General features: G+C 43.7%; 1 protein-coding gene across 6 annotated transcripts in view; it reads left to right on the top strand.

Moving 5' to 3' along the window:
- The window catches only part of STON2 (stonin 2), a 145148-nt gene that overhangs the window by 54203 nt on the left and 77589 nt on the right, over positions 1–13356 (top strand). For all 6 annotated transcript variants that reach the window (XM_057731442.1, XM_057731438.1, XM_057731441.1 and 3 more), the window contains exon 4: positions 3414–3608. In XM_057731442.1, coding sequence (XP_057587425.1) covers positions 3414–3608 — 195 coding nt within the window. The remainder of the gene's footprint in view (positions 1–3413; positions 3609–13356) is intronic.

Genomic DNA, 13356 nt, shown 5'->3' with positions numbered 1-13356 from the left:
GGTTATAAAATCTCAGATTTCTTTTTCTTCTCTATCTTGCATCCAAGTTTAGGCAGACAATTTTATTTTGCATCCTTAGCATGGGGTTATTAGTGAGAGTTATTCCTAACTTACCCTTTAACTGATCCCTTTGAGAATTGTAGCTTTAGGTACCAAATCTTCTGTTAGGTTTTCCATCTTGGGTAAGTCCTAGGTTTTTTCCCTTTTGCCTTGTTAGGGAGGAAGAAATTTTCCTTTACCCTTCTAGGTTCTTCTAACTAGTCTAAGAATTAAATTAACATGAGATGGATTAACAGCAGAAAATCAAAGTTTAATGACATGTGTACATGGGAGAGACCCAGAAAAACTGAGGAACTTGTCTTAATGGCTGAAGCCCTCACTTTATATACCATCCTCGGCTACAGACAAAAGAGGATGTTAAGGGTGGGGAGAGTCTGTGATGGGAAGTTACCAGGAAAAGCAGAGCAAAGAAGGCTGATTATGATGCAGATTTAAGTCCAGGTCTTCTCCACTGATAAGAGTTTCTAGAGATTTGATCATCCTCTTCTTGGTATGAAGTAAGGCATGAGGGACAAACCCTTACAAATGAGATTTCCCTAACAAATGGAAATGTTTTTTACAAAAGGGTAACTCTTACTTGGTTTTCAGAGTATTTCCCATGTCTGCTGTTTCTTAGAAAATGACCAGCTTAAAATAATACGGCTCAGAGATATATTTTAGGGTGGCAAATGCTGCTCTCCTATACCGTCTTCACAAGAGATTAAAAAATTCAAACTCAGGAGTCTCCCTGGTTTGTACAAAATCCTCAGGGTGTGAAAATCAGGTTGTGTGCTCTGCTTACTATTTCTGGGTTCCAGCTTTCACTCGGCCCCTGATAACTTTTTACTTTCTTGCTCACCCTGTAATGCATTGTAAATATTGTTGTTACATTTTACCTGATATTTTACTTTTATTTCCATAATAGTTCAAAGTGTCTAATCTGTGATACTGCAGGAAATGGCAGTCCCGTGATAAGCTTTTACAAGTTCAGCTTTGCATTTTTAAAAAATTGTTTTATTATTATTATTTTTATTGGCTGTGCTGTACAGCTTGTGGGATCTTAGTTCCTCGACTAGGAATTGAAGCCAGGCCCCAACAGTGAGTGCCAAGTCCTAACCACTGGACTGCCAGGGAATTCCCTTTGCGTTTGTTTGTTTGGTTTTGGTTTTCCCTTCCTTCCTTCCTTCCTTCCTTCCTTCCTTCCTTCCTTCCTTCCTTCCTTCCTTTCTTTCTTTCTTTGTTTTTGTTGTGTTTTGATTTTTTTTCTATGTTTGGGAGTTTTATAGGTGCAACTTCAGTTTTAACAGTCTATATTTATTATAGACTGTCTACATATAGATTGTTATGGACATAACCAACAAATCCTTATTGAGTGCCTACTTTGCAGCAGGCACTATTCTAGAAATGGGGATTTGAGGGGAGGAACAGTTATTTTCCCCCTACCCTTCTAGGTTCTTAGCTGAGAACTCCCTGTGATAAAAAATTAACAGGAGAAAAACAAACAGAAGTTTAATAAACATGTATACTCCTATATACATGGGAGATAGCTAGAAAAAAATGAATAACTCCTTGAAATGGCCCAAGCCACCACCTTATATACCAGCTAAAGACAAAAGAGGATGTTGGGGGAGGGGAAAGGCCAGTTTGGGGAGGTTACCAGGGTAATCTGGTAAACAAGGCTAAGGTTGTTATGTAGATTTAAATCCAGGTCTTCTCTGATGATAAAGGGTCTCTAGAGATTTGGACCTCCTCCTATGCCTGGTACAGAGAGGGAGAGGCCCTTACAAATGGAGATTTCCCTTATAAATGTAAATGTCCCTTATGAAAGGTAATTTTCACTGAGATTTCAGAGCTTCTGCCTCATCAGCTATTTCTAAAGAATAATGAGTCTAAAATAATCCTTATGCCAAAAAGGCGTATTTTGGGGTGGCAAGTTCTGCTACTTTCAGGATAGAGACGTGAACAATAATGAACCAAAATCCCTGCTCCCAAGGAGCTTGAATTCTAGTGGGGAAGACATTGGATATACAGGATGTTAGAGATAAGGCTAAGGAGAAATACAGCAGAGAAGGGGCCTTGCGTCTTTGGAGAGAATAGCTCAGGAGCACCTCACTGAGAAGGTGACATTCTTAAAGAAAACGGCGTGTGAGCCATAAGCACTGCAGATAGAGAAAAGATCTACATGTCTTATAAATGCCTAAGAAAATAGGGAATAAATATTCTCTGTAGTTTCGTATCTATACCATGTTGCAATATTGCTGTTTACTTATTCATTTTCCTCTTAAATCTCAGTATCTCTTCCTGTTTCTGAACTCAACAGTATAATTTTGATTCTCCAGCCAGGAGACCTGACTAACTCTCTTTTTTGGACAAGCTATTTAACCTCTTGGAGTCTGTTTCCCCCTGCGTAAAGGAAGATCACTGCCTCACTCTCAGGATTGATGGGCAAATTGAGATAACATTTGTAAAAGTGTCTGACATTTCACGAGTACTCAATAATTGCTAGTTTATTTCTTTTTTAAATTCTTCCTTCGCTGTCCATACTCTTTTCAGCATTTGTTTTCAGTACTTGTCAGTAAGTTTGCAATACAATTCTTATGCAACACCATGGAGAGAACACGTGATAGGCAATTAACCAAGACAAATTAGGAACATCAGGAAACTTGATTTTTAAAATAGAAACTTTCCAAAGTGCTTTTTGCTGAATTTGGTGCTCAGGGTTACGGAGACAAAGCCAAGCTCTGTGCACTTCCCCTTTAAAGATGTTTTTCATTGTGTGCCAGGTCAGCAGCCCTAGTAGATCTCAATTTGTATATGCAAGAGTCTGCAGATTCTCCAGTTACAGTCAAACTCAAGGCGAGCAGAGACATATCGCATTCATATGCAAATACATCCACAGTCACAGTCTTATCCCTTAACCCAATCTAGCTCTGATTTTGCAGTGCAAATTGGTGAGTTTTCTTGAGATTGTTGGTATGCCACTAAAAATGGAGGAAATGTAAGGGTAAGGGTGAAACTGCATGTAGTTTAGGTCTGAATGAAGCTGAAACCTAGGTTTAGAAATAAAAGTAGAGCCTAAAATCACTGATATTCTTTGGTGAGCTTATCTCTGATTTGAGGGTCCTGAGACCTTGGTCGTAGTACCAGTTTTGATACCGACTCAACTGCGGGGTCTCAGTACATTAGTTTTCCCTGTCCATATCATGAGTGAAACTTCCTATCCTTCCTTGCTGGTATGGCTGTTGAGATTTCATAGTGCTTGTGTTGTTTTAGTGCTTGTCTGACTTTCATGACATCAGAGTCAGACAGGCACTGAAGATAAACAAAATACAGCTATTCATACTGTATGCGTTTGGTTTTTGGTCTGTCCGCAGCCATATCACTGACCATGCCCTGCTGGACGTGCCCTTCCTTCAACTCCCTGGGGAGATGCCCTCTGCCCTCCGAGAGCAGCTGGACCACACATTCTGAAGACACCAGTAGTCCTAGTTTTGGCCCCTCGTACACAGACCTGCAGCTCATCAGTGCCGAGGAGCAGAGTGGGCCAGCTTCCGGGGCCGACTCTACTGGTAAGATGGAGCCCCAAGCCAGAGGGCTTTGCAAATCACTTTTGGTAACCTGTTGCCACTCATCAAATCTCTGCAGCCAGCTTTGTTTGCAGAATGAGTTCAGGCGTAGCCATCCAGTCAAAAAGCTAGAATCCTGAGTGGTTCAGGATTGCACTGGGAAAAAACATGCGTGCAGATGAGCTGTTGGTTGGCAGATTATCAATACTGGGAAGCCATTTGACAGTATATCTTCAGGGGTTGTTTTCTGATCGTTTTGTACAAGTATGGTTCCCTGCAGTTTATTTTCTCCTTGGTGAACTGAACTATGTGTAATATGCGCAGGGCTGAATCTTTCATCTTACCACCCACGCACCTTCCCTGTACAGCAAGAGGGAGGTTAGATTTAAGCAGAGAAAAAGTAAATGTTCTGTTAAGTGGAATGAGAATCAGGATGCAGCCACTGTGTCCAGAGTACAGGTCATTTTGCTGTCCTGTTTATTCTCTTGTGCCCGAAGTCTGTAACATCCTGTGTTTCCGGTAGGTGTAGGGTGGAACGCTGGCTGGCTTTGCAGGTAGAATATAGGCCTGTCAACGAGCACTGTATTATGGGTTGGGTTTAGGACAGCTTTGTAAAGATGTTGCGTGTGGTTAGTGTTTTGCTTATTTGACCCAGGGGATGGCTTTCCTTTGAAAGTGATAGAGTTGCTGACAGTTTCTCTATGGATGAATTTACCCAGTGTGTCCAACAATATTTGTTTTTCCTTCTCAAAGATGCTCTTTAGGAATCTGTCTTTGGATCATTTTTCAAATTTGGGTAACATTTGTCCTCATGCTGTGTGCTGCTGGTGGGGGCGGGGGGAGGTGTTCTACAAGTAGAAGGAGTGATCCCTCTTGCAGACTAAAGGGTTCAGACAGGATTTGGTTTGGTATTTGATAATATTGCAAGGAATCCTAGTTTACAATGGTCTCTCTCTTCACAAGGCACAGTTCTTTATTGCATTTTGCTTGCACTGGCATTCTCTCAATTCCGGTTGATTCTCAGTGACTGATGGTCTTGGTCCGCAGCTGAAATATGCCCCCCACCCCACCCCCCTCTCCACCCTGGGGAGCATTTCGTGGATGGGAGCATCTCTTGGATGAGAGCACCTTGTGGATGGGAAGGCAGAAGCTGGGGCGGTGAGAAAGAGAGGCTGTGCTTGGCTCCCGTTTGCCTCTCCTTGCTCTCAACCTCCTTGCCGAGCCTTCCTGTGGAGGAGGCATGTGATGTACTGGTTAAGAGTACACAGACGCTGGAGTCAGACTGCTCAGGTTTAGATCCTCCTTCTGCCATTGTGACCTTGGGCAAGATTCTTAATACCTTTATGAATCAGTTTCCCCATCTGAAAAATGGCCATAATAATAGTACTTACCTCAGCTAAATTATTACTCACTCCGAGTGAGACAGTTTATATACAGCAATTTACATAATGCCTAGCACAGAAGAAATGATCATTAAGGATGCGCTTTCTTCTCTCTCCTGCCCCAGGGTTCTTATTACTTTAGAGAAATAGAAGTGGGCTCCTCGCTGCGGGAAAAGTCAAGATCTTTAGGCTCAAGCTGGTTTTTTCAGTGGCTTCTTTACTTAGGTGAAAATTAATTGCTAGAGGTTCAAATGAGGAAGATCAGAGTCCTAGCCTGAACTGGACATTGTTAATCTGTCCCCAAAGCTTATAATTATGTTTAGTATCTCCCTTTTCATTGAGAAAGCCTCCTCCCCTGTTGTTTTGGTCAGAGTCCTAGCAGGAAGCAGATGTTGCCCTCAAAGGGGTTTATCTGAAGAGAGTTTAATGAAAGGGCTGCTTACAGAGGCAGCAAGAGCTAGAGTCATGGAAATGGGAGGTGCTGCCCCACAGGTGCTATGATTATAGAAAGAACAACACCACTGCCAGAGACTTGGTGAAGTGGGGAGAGAGTGGGGAATAAATACTCAGGTCTTGTGCTGGTCCTCCCATCAGTGGATCCCATCAGGAAACCAAAGGGCACGGAGCCCTGGTGAGGCAGCCCACAGCAGTCAGCCACCAGGCCACAGAGCAGGTGGAGAGTGGGGGAGAATGGCTTTGGGGTGAGGGGTGGCAGTGAAGCAAATGGAGAATAGCCAACGTGCTTTAGTCCCCACCAGGAACTAAATGGCCTCCAGGCTGGGGTCACCCCAGAGACACAAATGCAAAACCAGGACTAGAGAATGATGAGTGATGCTCTTGGTCCTCTCCTTCAGCAGGAGGTGGTTTCTGCAGCCACAGGGGGGCTAGAGGTATGGCCTTTTGGCAACTATCCTCTTTTGCAGAAGTAGTAATAATCACAGCCAGGACATAACTGAGTGTACGCTGTGTGCCTGATATGGACTATTTCTGCCTTTACAAGAATCCTGCCGGCAGGTGTCATTCTCATATCCTAGCTGACCCTGAGTCTGTAGAGATGTGTCTAAGAGAACACCACCAAGAAATGGATGAATCTGCGTTTCAGTCAAAGTTCCACAGCCTTTTCCAGTGGCTCCCAAACCTTGTGGTGCCCCAGAGTCATTGTGTTGTCAGTTTGCTCTGTTACCTTCCAGACCTTCTGAACAGATATGCATTCTTACAGATAAGTGCTGTGTGTCCACCGTATTGTGTTACATAAGCAAGTTTCTGGACGCTGCATCTTGAAAAGAAATATCCTAATTCTTTAGTCTTTGGACGGGGACTCACATTGGCCCAGGTGCTAACAGTGCCCCCATCTGCTTGTGATGGAGAAGTCTTCCTTTGCATCTCACCTCCACTCACTCGCCAGGACCAGAGATGGAAACTGGTGTGCCTCCAGGGCCCTGGAAGATGAGAGGCAGTGAGGTGAGTAGCTCAGAGGGAAGTTCCCTGGGTCGTGTGGATGGTGTCTGGATGCAGCCTTTGCTGTGGGAACCCCATGAGGATCTTCCCAGACATCCTGACCTGTGCCATCAGGGTGGAGTTCTGGCTTTGAAAAGCCTTTAACACATCCTGGTCCCAGGATGGAAGAAGGATAAAGAAAAACAAGGTTTAGGAGAACAACCAAGTATTTTGAAACCTGTGGCATTTACCCACCTACCCAGCAATGGGGAAGTTATAAATGCTTTCGGTTGAGCTATTGAGAGCTTCAAAGAAACTGATAGACATGGCAGAGACCACAGCCAGGTGACTACCCATCCTCCGACCAGCCCCAGGCCTGTGGCAGTGGCTAGCCTCTAGGAGAGCCCTACTTCGAGGCTGGGTAGTTCAGTCAGGGTAAACTGAATCCTTCTGAGGCTAAAGAGCAGATTCCCATACACCACTGTCTCCTCTCCCTGGAGCTTCCCTTCCTCATCTGTGAAATGGGGCTGGGTGTCCCTGCCCAGGCAGGGCGACAGGGTGTGTGCAGAGGTGCTTTGTACAGTGCAAAGTGCTATGGCAGAAAAAAAAAAAAAGAAAGAAAAAAGAAACCTGATTTAGTATCTCTGTGCCTCATTTCCCTTTGATGTGGGACATGAGGGTAATTATTGCCTATTCCTTTATTGCCCCGAAGAGGACTGTAAATCGTGTGCGTGGTGCGATGACATGTGAGAAGGGCTTTGCAGTCCTCAGCAGCGCGCCAGGGGTAAGTGCAGAGAGGCACTGCGGGGAGTTTGGGATGATTGCTTCCTTTGCTGAGGGCTTGGGGGTCCTCGGGAGGACCTGCCTTGGGGGAGGACTACTGTTATTGATCTGCCTACCTCCCACCTCTGTGCCTGGAGCATTGCGGAGGGAAGTAGAGAGTGAAGAAAGGTTGTCCAGCCGGCCTGAGCGATACCTGGGGACGCGGCTGGGGCAGATGCCCTGTGATTCGTCTCCAGCACGGAGCGGGTTACGGTGGCCTCGGCCTGGCCTGTTTGCCCTGGCTCTGCTGCTGTGCACCAGGCCGTAGCAAGCCAGGCCTCCTCCCTGTCCTCCGTGGCCGGAGTTCTGCAGGGGGTTGGCAGCCCCACAGGGCGATCCCGATTGCCAGCATAATTGTGGCGGGAAAGACTCTGTGATCAGCCTACACTTTCTTCTCGTTTTCTCACCAAGGGCGTAATTAGGAGGAGGAAGGCACCCAAACCCCAAATCCCCTCACCTTGGTTAAATCACAGGGTGTAGGCAGCTGGAGAGCCGTGTAGATGCTTGCTCTGGGCTTCAGCTTTCCAGTGCAAATGGCAGAAGTGGGAATAGGCAAGATCCCTGATAGTACCCCGTCTCCCCGGGCTCCTGTTTCCCTAGGTAGTAGGCACAGCCTGTCATCTTTCCTGGTCAGAGTAGCTCGGTAACACCACTAATTTTACCTGAGTTGATAAACAGTAAGGGGGTCGAAGGAATAAAAATAAGCCTTCTGCCTTGGAAGTCCCTTGCAACCAAGGGAAGAGAAAACACAGAAATGTTTGCAGTAGCACAAGCTGCTGTTAAGTAGTGGGCCTCCATTTTGGTTTTCTTTTATGCACAAGAAAGGTGTCGGTTTAAGTGTGGGGTTAGAATGCTCAGGCATGTACGCAAACGGAGAAACGTCCTGCTGGGTGAAGCCCGTAGCAGGTGTTTAATAATTGTCTGTTGAATGGACGCTTGGATGGAAGGAGTGGGATTACAGGTGGTGAGAGTCGTCTGCATCCCAGACATCTGTATCCTATTTGGGTTTGAGAGTCCAGCATTTCTCCCAAGTGTGTCCCATGCAGCCGCCTAAGAAAAGCCAGGATGCTGGGGCCAATGTGTTAGGTCATGCCCTACCACCTTTGTTGGAGATTTGTAACATGTATTAGCTTATTAAAGATTTTGAAAAGTCCTGAAATTGTATGTATTTATGTATGTATCTACGTATATGTATAATTTATATTTATATGTGTGTTCATGTATATACACACATTTATATTTATATACATATGTAAATAAATTTAGTCTCTCATTAACCCATAGTGCTTCCCTGGTTACCTGGTCAGATCTCAAGGTACAGAAACCCAAACACACATGAATTAGCAAATTTGAGTTGGAAGTACATGCCATTGGTAAAGTGCTGGGGAACCAGAGAAACCAGAAAGAAATATTTTGACAAGCTTTCCTGGATTTACAAAGGTAGCTCTACTTTTGTCTCATGCTCTGCTTTACCTCTTGGCCTTTTTAAAAATTCTAATTCAACAGACTCAAGACTACGTTTTGCCAGATATTCTTTGTATTTAAACCCTTGTGAGCTTTAAAATAAATGTAGACCAGATGTTCTTGATTTCTTTGCATTTAACTGATCACAGTGGAATTCTGCCAGAGCAGTAGGATATCCTCAGGGACTTTGGACTCATTTTTTCCTCAGAAAGAAGTGTTTTTGATGGGTAGAAACCTATGGACTCAAGAGTTCAATTTTAGTGACAAGCACTTGTTTTTTTTTTAATTTTTTCGCCACTCTGCATGACATGAGGGATCTTAGTGCCCCAATCAGGGATCGAACCCACGTCCCCTGTGTTGAAAGTATGGAGTCTCAACCACTGGACCACCAGGGAAGCCCCTGACAAGTGCTTTTTAGATGTTTAGAAAGTTTCTATTGTCATGATTGGTTAAAGATAGTATGAAAACATCACTGGGGCTATGTGCCTCTTTACAAGATGTAACATGTTTCTCTGTTGCCTGTTTTGTCATAATCCTGCTGCAGCTGGTAGAATACTAGACCAGATTCAGGGGCCCAGATTCCCAGTAAACAGTAATTATCACTGTGCGTGATGGGGCTACAGGGGATTCTTGTTATTCTTAAGGCTCATTTGTATTTTATGATTTTTTTCACCTTGAATATATTTTGCTTGGAAAACAAAATGAGTTAACTTACTCTAAAAATTCTTTTGCCTAGCTATGAATTTCAGTGAGAACTCATATTCCTCCTGGGTAATAGTCTCCTCCTCAAAATCGAAGAACAGTACAACATACTTTTAAAACAAATTACATCTTTTCCTCTTTCATTAACAAATATAAATTTGGTGCCATTTCTGTTCTTAGGCTGCCCCGGGATCCTTGATATTCTTGTTTCCATTAAGTTGTATGTTTTGGATTTAAATCAGTATTTTAAAACTCGAATGATTGCTTTCTTTGAAAGTTTCTCCAGAGAGGTTCAAAAGTTTCTCAGAAACACAAATGTTTATTGAGCAAAACTGGTATTTTTACCAGTCGTTGCAAATACAGAAAAGAGTAAGATATATGACATCTGCCTATGAAGAAAGGATAACCTGCCAACAAATTTTTGCCATTAAAAGGATTATTATATATAACTTAAAAGATAGTTTTTATCTATAGAACATCTACTGTGTGCCAGGAAGGTGTTACACACATGCACACGCACCTTTCATCTTCACAGTCTTAAAAAGTAGATATTACTATGAGGGTGAGTCAAAAATTATCTGCACTCTGGCTATAGAATTTACAGAAGTTTTAATATAACTGGAGTGCGGATAATTTTTGACTCACCCTCATATTAAAACTTCTGTTGGATGCCCTGTCTTATCATCGCTTTCTGTTCAAGGCTACTGTCTCCCCAGTCACTGCTGTGCAGGTGTGAACATGTTACATCAGTTCATTTGTAACTGCAGTGCAAGCAGAAATGGATGCCCACTTGTGATTTTCACAAAAGAAGAGCAGCGTGCAGTGATTCATTTTTTGTGGTCTGAGGGTGTACACGTCCGCACACTTCTGCCCACACTGTTGACACTGCAGAAACTTCATTTTGAGGTGTTAAAGCATCCTCCCTATAGTCCTAATCTTGCTCCATCAGACTTTCACATGTTTGGTCCCTTGAAAGCAGCTCTACGAGGACGAAGATTCACTTCTGATGGAGAAGTGAAGACAGTGGTGCCTTCATGGCTTGCAGCTCAGCTTAAAACATTTTTTAATGAGAGAATATGAACGTTTGTTGACAGATGGACAAAGTATATTGAAAAGCAAGGAGATCATGTGGAAAAATGATGTATTTGTCTTTTCTAAAAGTTAATTAAAGTAAATTCTACAGCCAGAGTGCAGATAATTTTTGACTCACCTCGTATCTCATTTTATAGATGCAGAAACATGGCTAAAGAGATGAAACGATTTGGCCGAAGCCACACAACTATAAAGGGTAGTGTTGGGATTCAATCCAAGTCTCCCTCCTCAGTTTCCCCACCTGGTGCCTGGTAATGAAAGGCTGGTGTTTGTGAACGCAGTGAGTTGTGGGCAGCAGTTATAGAGAGCCTGACACTGCTTCCTCTGCATCCCGGGAGCTGTGCATGAACCTCCCATATGAGTTTATCTCCTTGGATGGCAATGACGTGTTCAGGAGTCCCCACTAGACTGAGGCCTTTTTAGAAGCAGAGCCACACCATATTCATTTTACATTCCCAGAAGACTGTCTGCCACGTTGAAATTACGCTGTGGATATTTGTGGAATACAAGAACTATTCTGGTATAGGTCTGGAAGACCCTTGTTCCCAGTCCTATTCTCCAGTTATCTAGGCTTAAGTGTATTTGCTAATTGAACTGTAACTTCATGACGGGGAAGAATTAAAAGAGAACAAATAGGAGCAGCTAATGTGGAAATAAAACTTTTTTCCTGTGTTTTCATGTTAGCCATTTATCCAGTAGTCTCCATCCATTTTGTTTTCCTGTTCTTATTTGGGTTTTACTATATTTTTTTAAATTTTCTAAAAAAAAAAAATTGATGTATGTGCATGTTTGTGGGTGCAGTAGGGGGTTCTCTCTCTGGGTATCTCAGAATCTCACTTCTCCTATATATTCTTTGACCAAAGAAGCCATATTTTCCTTTCCTATGTATTTAGCTCAGAGAGCACAAAGAAGGTGATTTGGGGAAAGCTTTTCTGTGATATTGAAATAGGTCCTGTGGCTGTTGAACCATCTATGCAGAGCAAAATCTGAGAAAGAGTGGCAGAGTTTAAGATGCTGTGTTCCATACAGATGATCTGAACTAGATATTTTGGAACTACTTAATAAAAAAAACCTGTGACCTCCAACCAGAGATTTTGCAAGCCCGTTTTAGAACTGCTAATGCACTAGTCCTGAAGAGGAGGTGACAACTGTAGTGCCTTTCATTGATTACCTTCTGTGGTGTTCTTTGTAGTGTTATGATCTTCCTTTTATGTAGATAACAACACCAATGCCCGGAGCCACACATTAGTTAGATGACAGAATTAGGATTGATGTCCAGGCTTGTCGGTGCCGCGCAGCTCTGCCCATCCTGTGGCTGAGCTCTCTGCTGGGAACCCCAGTCCTACAAGGCAGAATTTAAAAGGCTGCGTTCTCTCAGTGCCAAACAGATGATCAAAACTAGATATTTTGGAACCACTTAGAATTCAGAGGGTCCGTGAACTTGGATGATAGGTCATTATTGTCTCTCACCTCTAAGGAGTTTAGTGAAATGAGCATTTCCTTCAATTATGGGTGTAAGCAGCAAACCACATTAGTATTTGCAGTATCTCCCACTTAATCATCAACAGAAATCACAGATGTTTCCATAGCACATTATAGTTCTGACAGATGATCTCACAACACCATTTATCTCATTGCTACTTGGAAATCATGGTAGTTATTGGCTGTGTTAGTGGGCGTATCAATGGTAGTATTAATATTCTGCTGTGATCCAGGTAATGTACACGGTGGCCTGGACTAGGGGACTGGACAAGGTCAGAGGGAACTGAACAGATTCAAAAGACATTTAGCATTTAGAATGGACAGAATCCTCATCACACGGTTTCCCCCATTATGCTTCAACATGTTTCCATCTCTATGTCTCTGCTCTTGATTTTTACCCTAAATAACTCCTTTTTTCCCCACATGACAAAGTCCTACTGATGGTTTAAGATGAAACTCAAATGATGTTTTCTCACACAGAGTCCTTACTTTGTGCCAAGTATGGCATTCAGACCGGGCATTCTGAGTCAGGCACCCTGAGCAGGTTCCTCCTGCTTTGCTCTAGGTCACCATGTGTCTGCCACCTGTTCCACCTGTGGTAGAGGGTTCTTTGCATGGAAGTCATCTCTCTACCAGACTTAGGTCCTCCGGGGCAACGAGGATGTTTTCATGTTTGGATCATGCCCACAGTCTGGTCTCCAGCATAATGCCAGGACCTGAGGAGGGGTCCAGTGAGTGTATTTAGTTATATCTCCCCTTTCTGCCATATTGCATCAACGTTATGCCCTTGCCTCCCACCTCACAGGGGCGGGAGAGTTGGGGGAGAGCTTGCCTCAAAATACCTTGGTCCCAAGTACTCAAGTCTAGAAGAATTGAGAAAAATAGACATGAGTTCCTCTGGTCATAAGTTTGAATTATTTTGCTGGCTATCGTAAGTGTAGGTAACGTTTAGGATAGTCATCAGATCCACCTGTGAAAGATGCTGTCTTCCCCTTTAAGTAGCCTCCCAGGTGAATGATATAACACCACTGATTTGGGGCTTCCTAGGTGGCACAGTGGTTGAGAATCCGTCTGCCAATGCAGGGGACATGGGTTCGATCCCTGGTCCGGGAAGATCCCACGTGCCGCGGAGCAACTAAGTCTGTGCGCCACAACTACTGAGCCTCTAGAGTCCGTGAGCCACAACTGTTCAGCTCGTGTGCTGCGACTACTGAAGCCCACATGCCTAGAGCCCATGCTTTGCAACAAGAGAAACCACCACAGTGAGGAGCCCACTCATCACAATGAAGAGTAGCCCCTGCTCGTAGCAACTAGAGAAAGCCTGTGTGCAGCAACGAAGACCCAACACAGCCAATAAATAAGTAACTTTA

This window comes from Hippopotamus amphibius, chromosome 4 (assembly GCF_030028045.1).
Source record: "Hippopotamus amphibius kiboko isolate mHipAmp2 chromosome 4, mHipAmp2.hap2, whole genome shotgun sequence".
Taxonomy (NCBI): Eukaryota; Metazoa; Chordata; class Mammalia; order Artiodactyla; family Hippopotamidae; genus Hippopotamus; species Hippopotamus amphibius.
The sequence above is the reverse complement of the archived record's forward strand: the minus strand, read 5'-3'. Positions and strand labels throughout refer to the sequence as shown.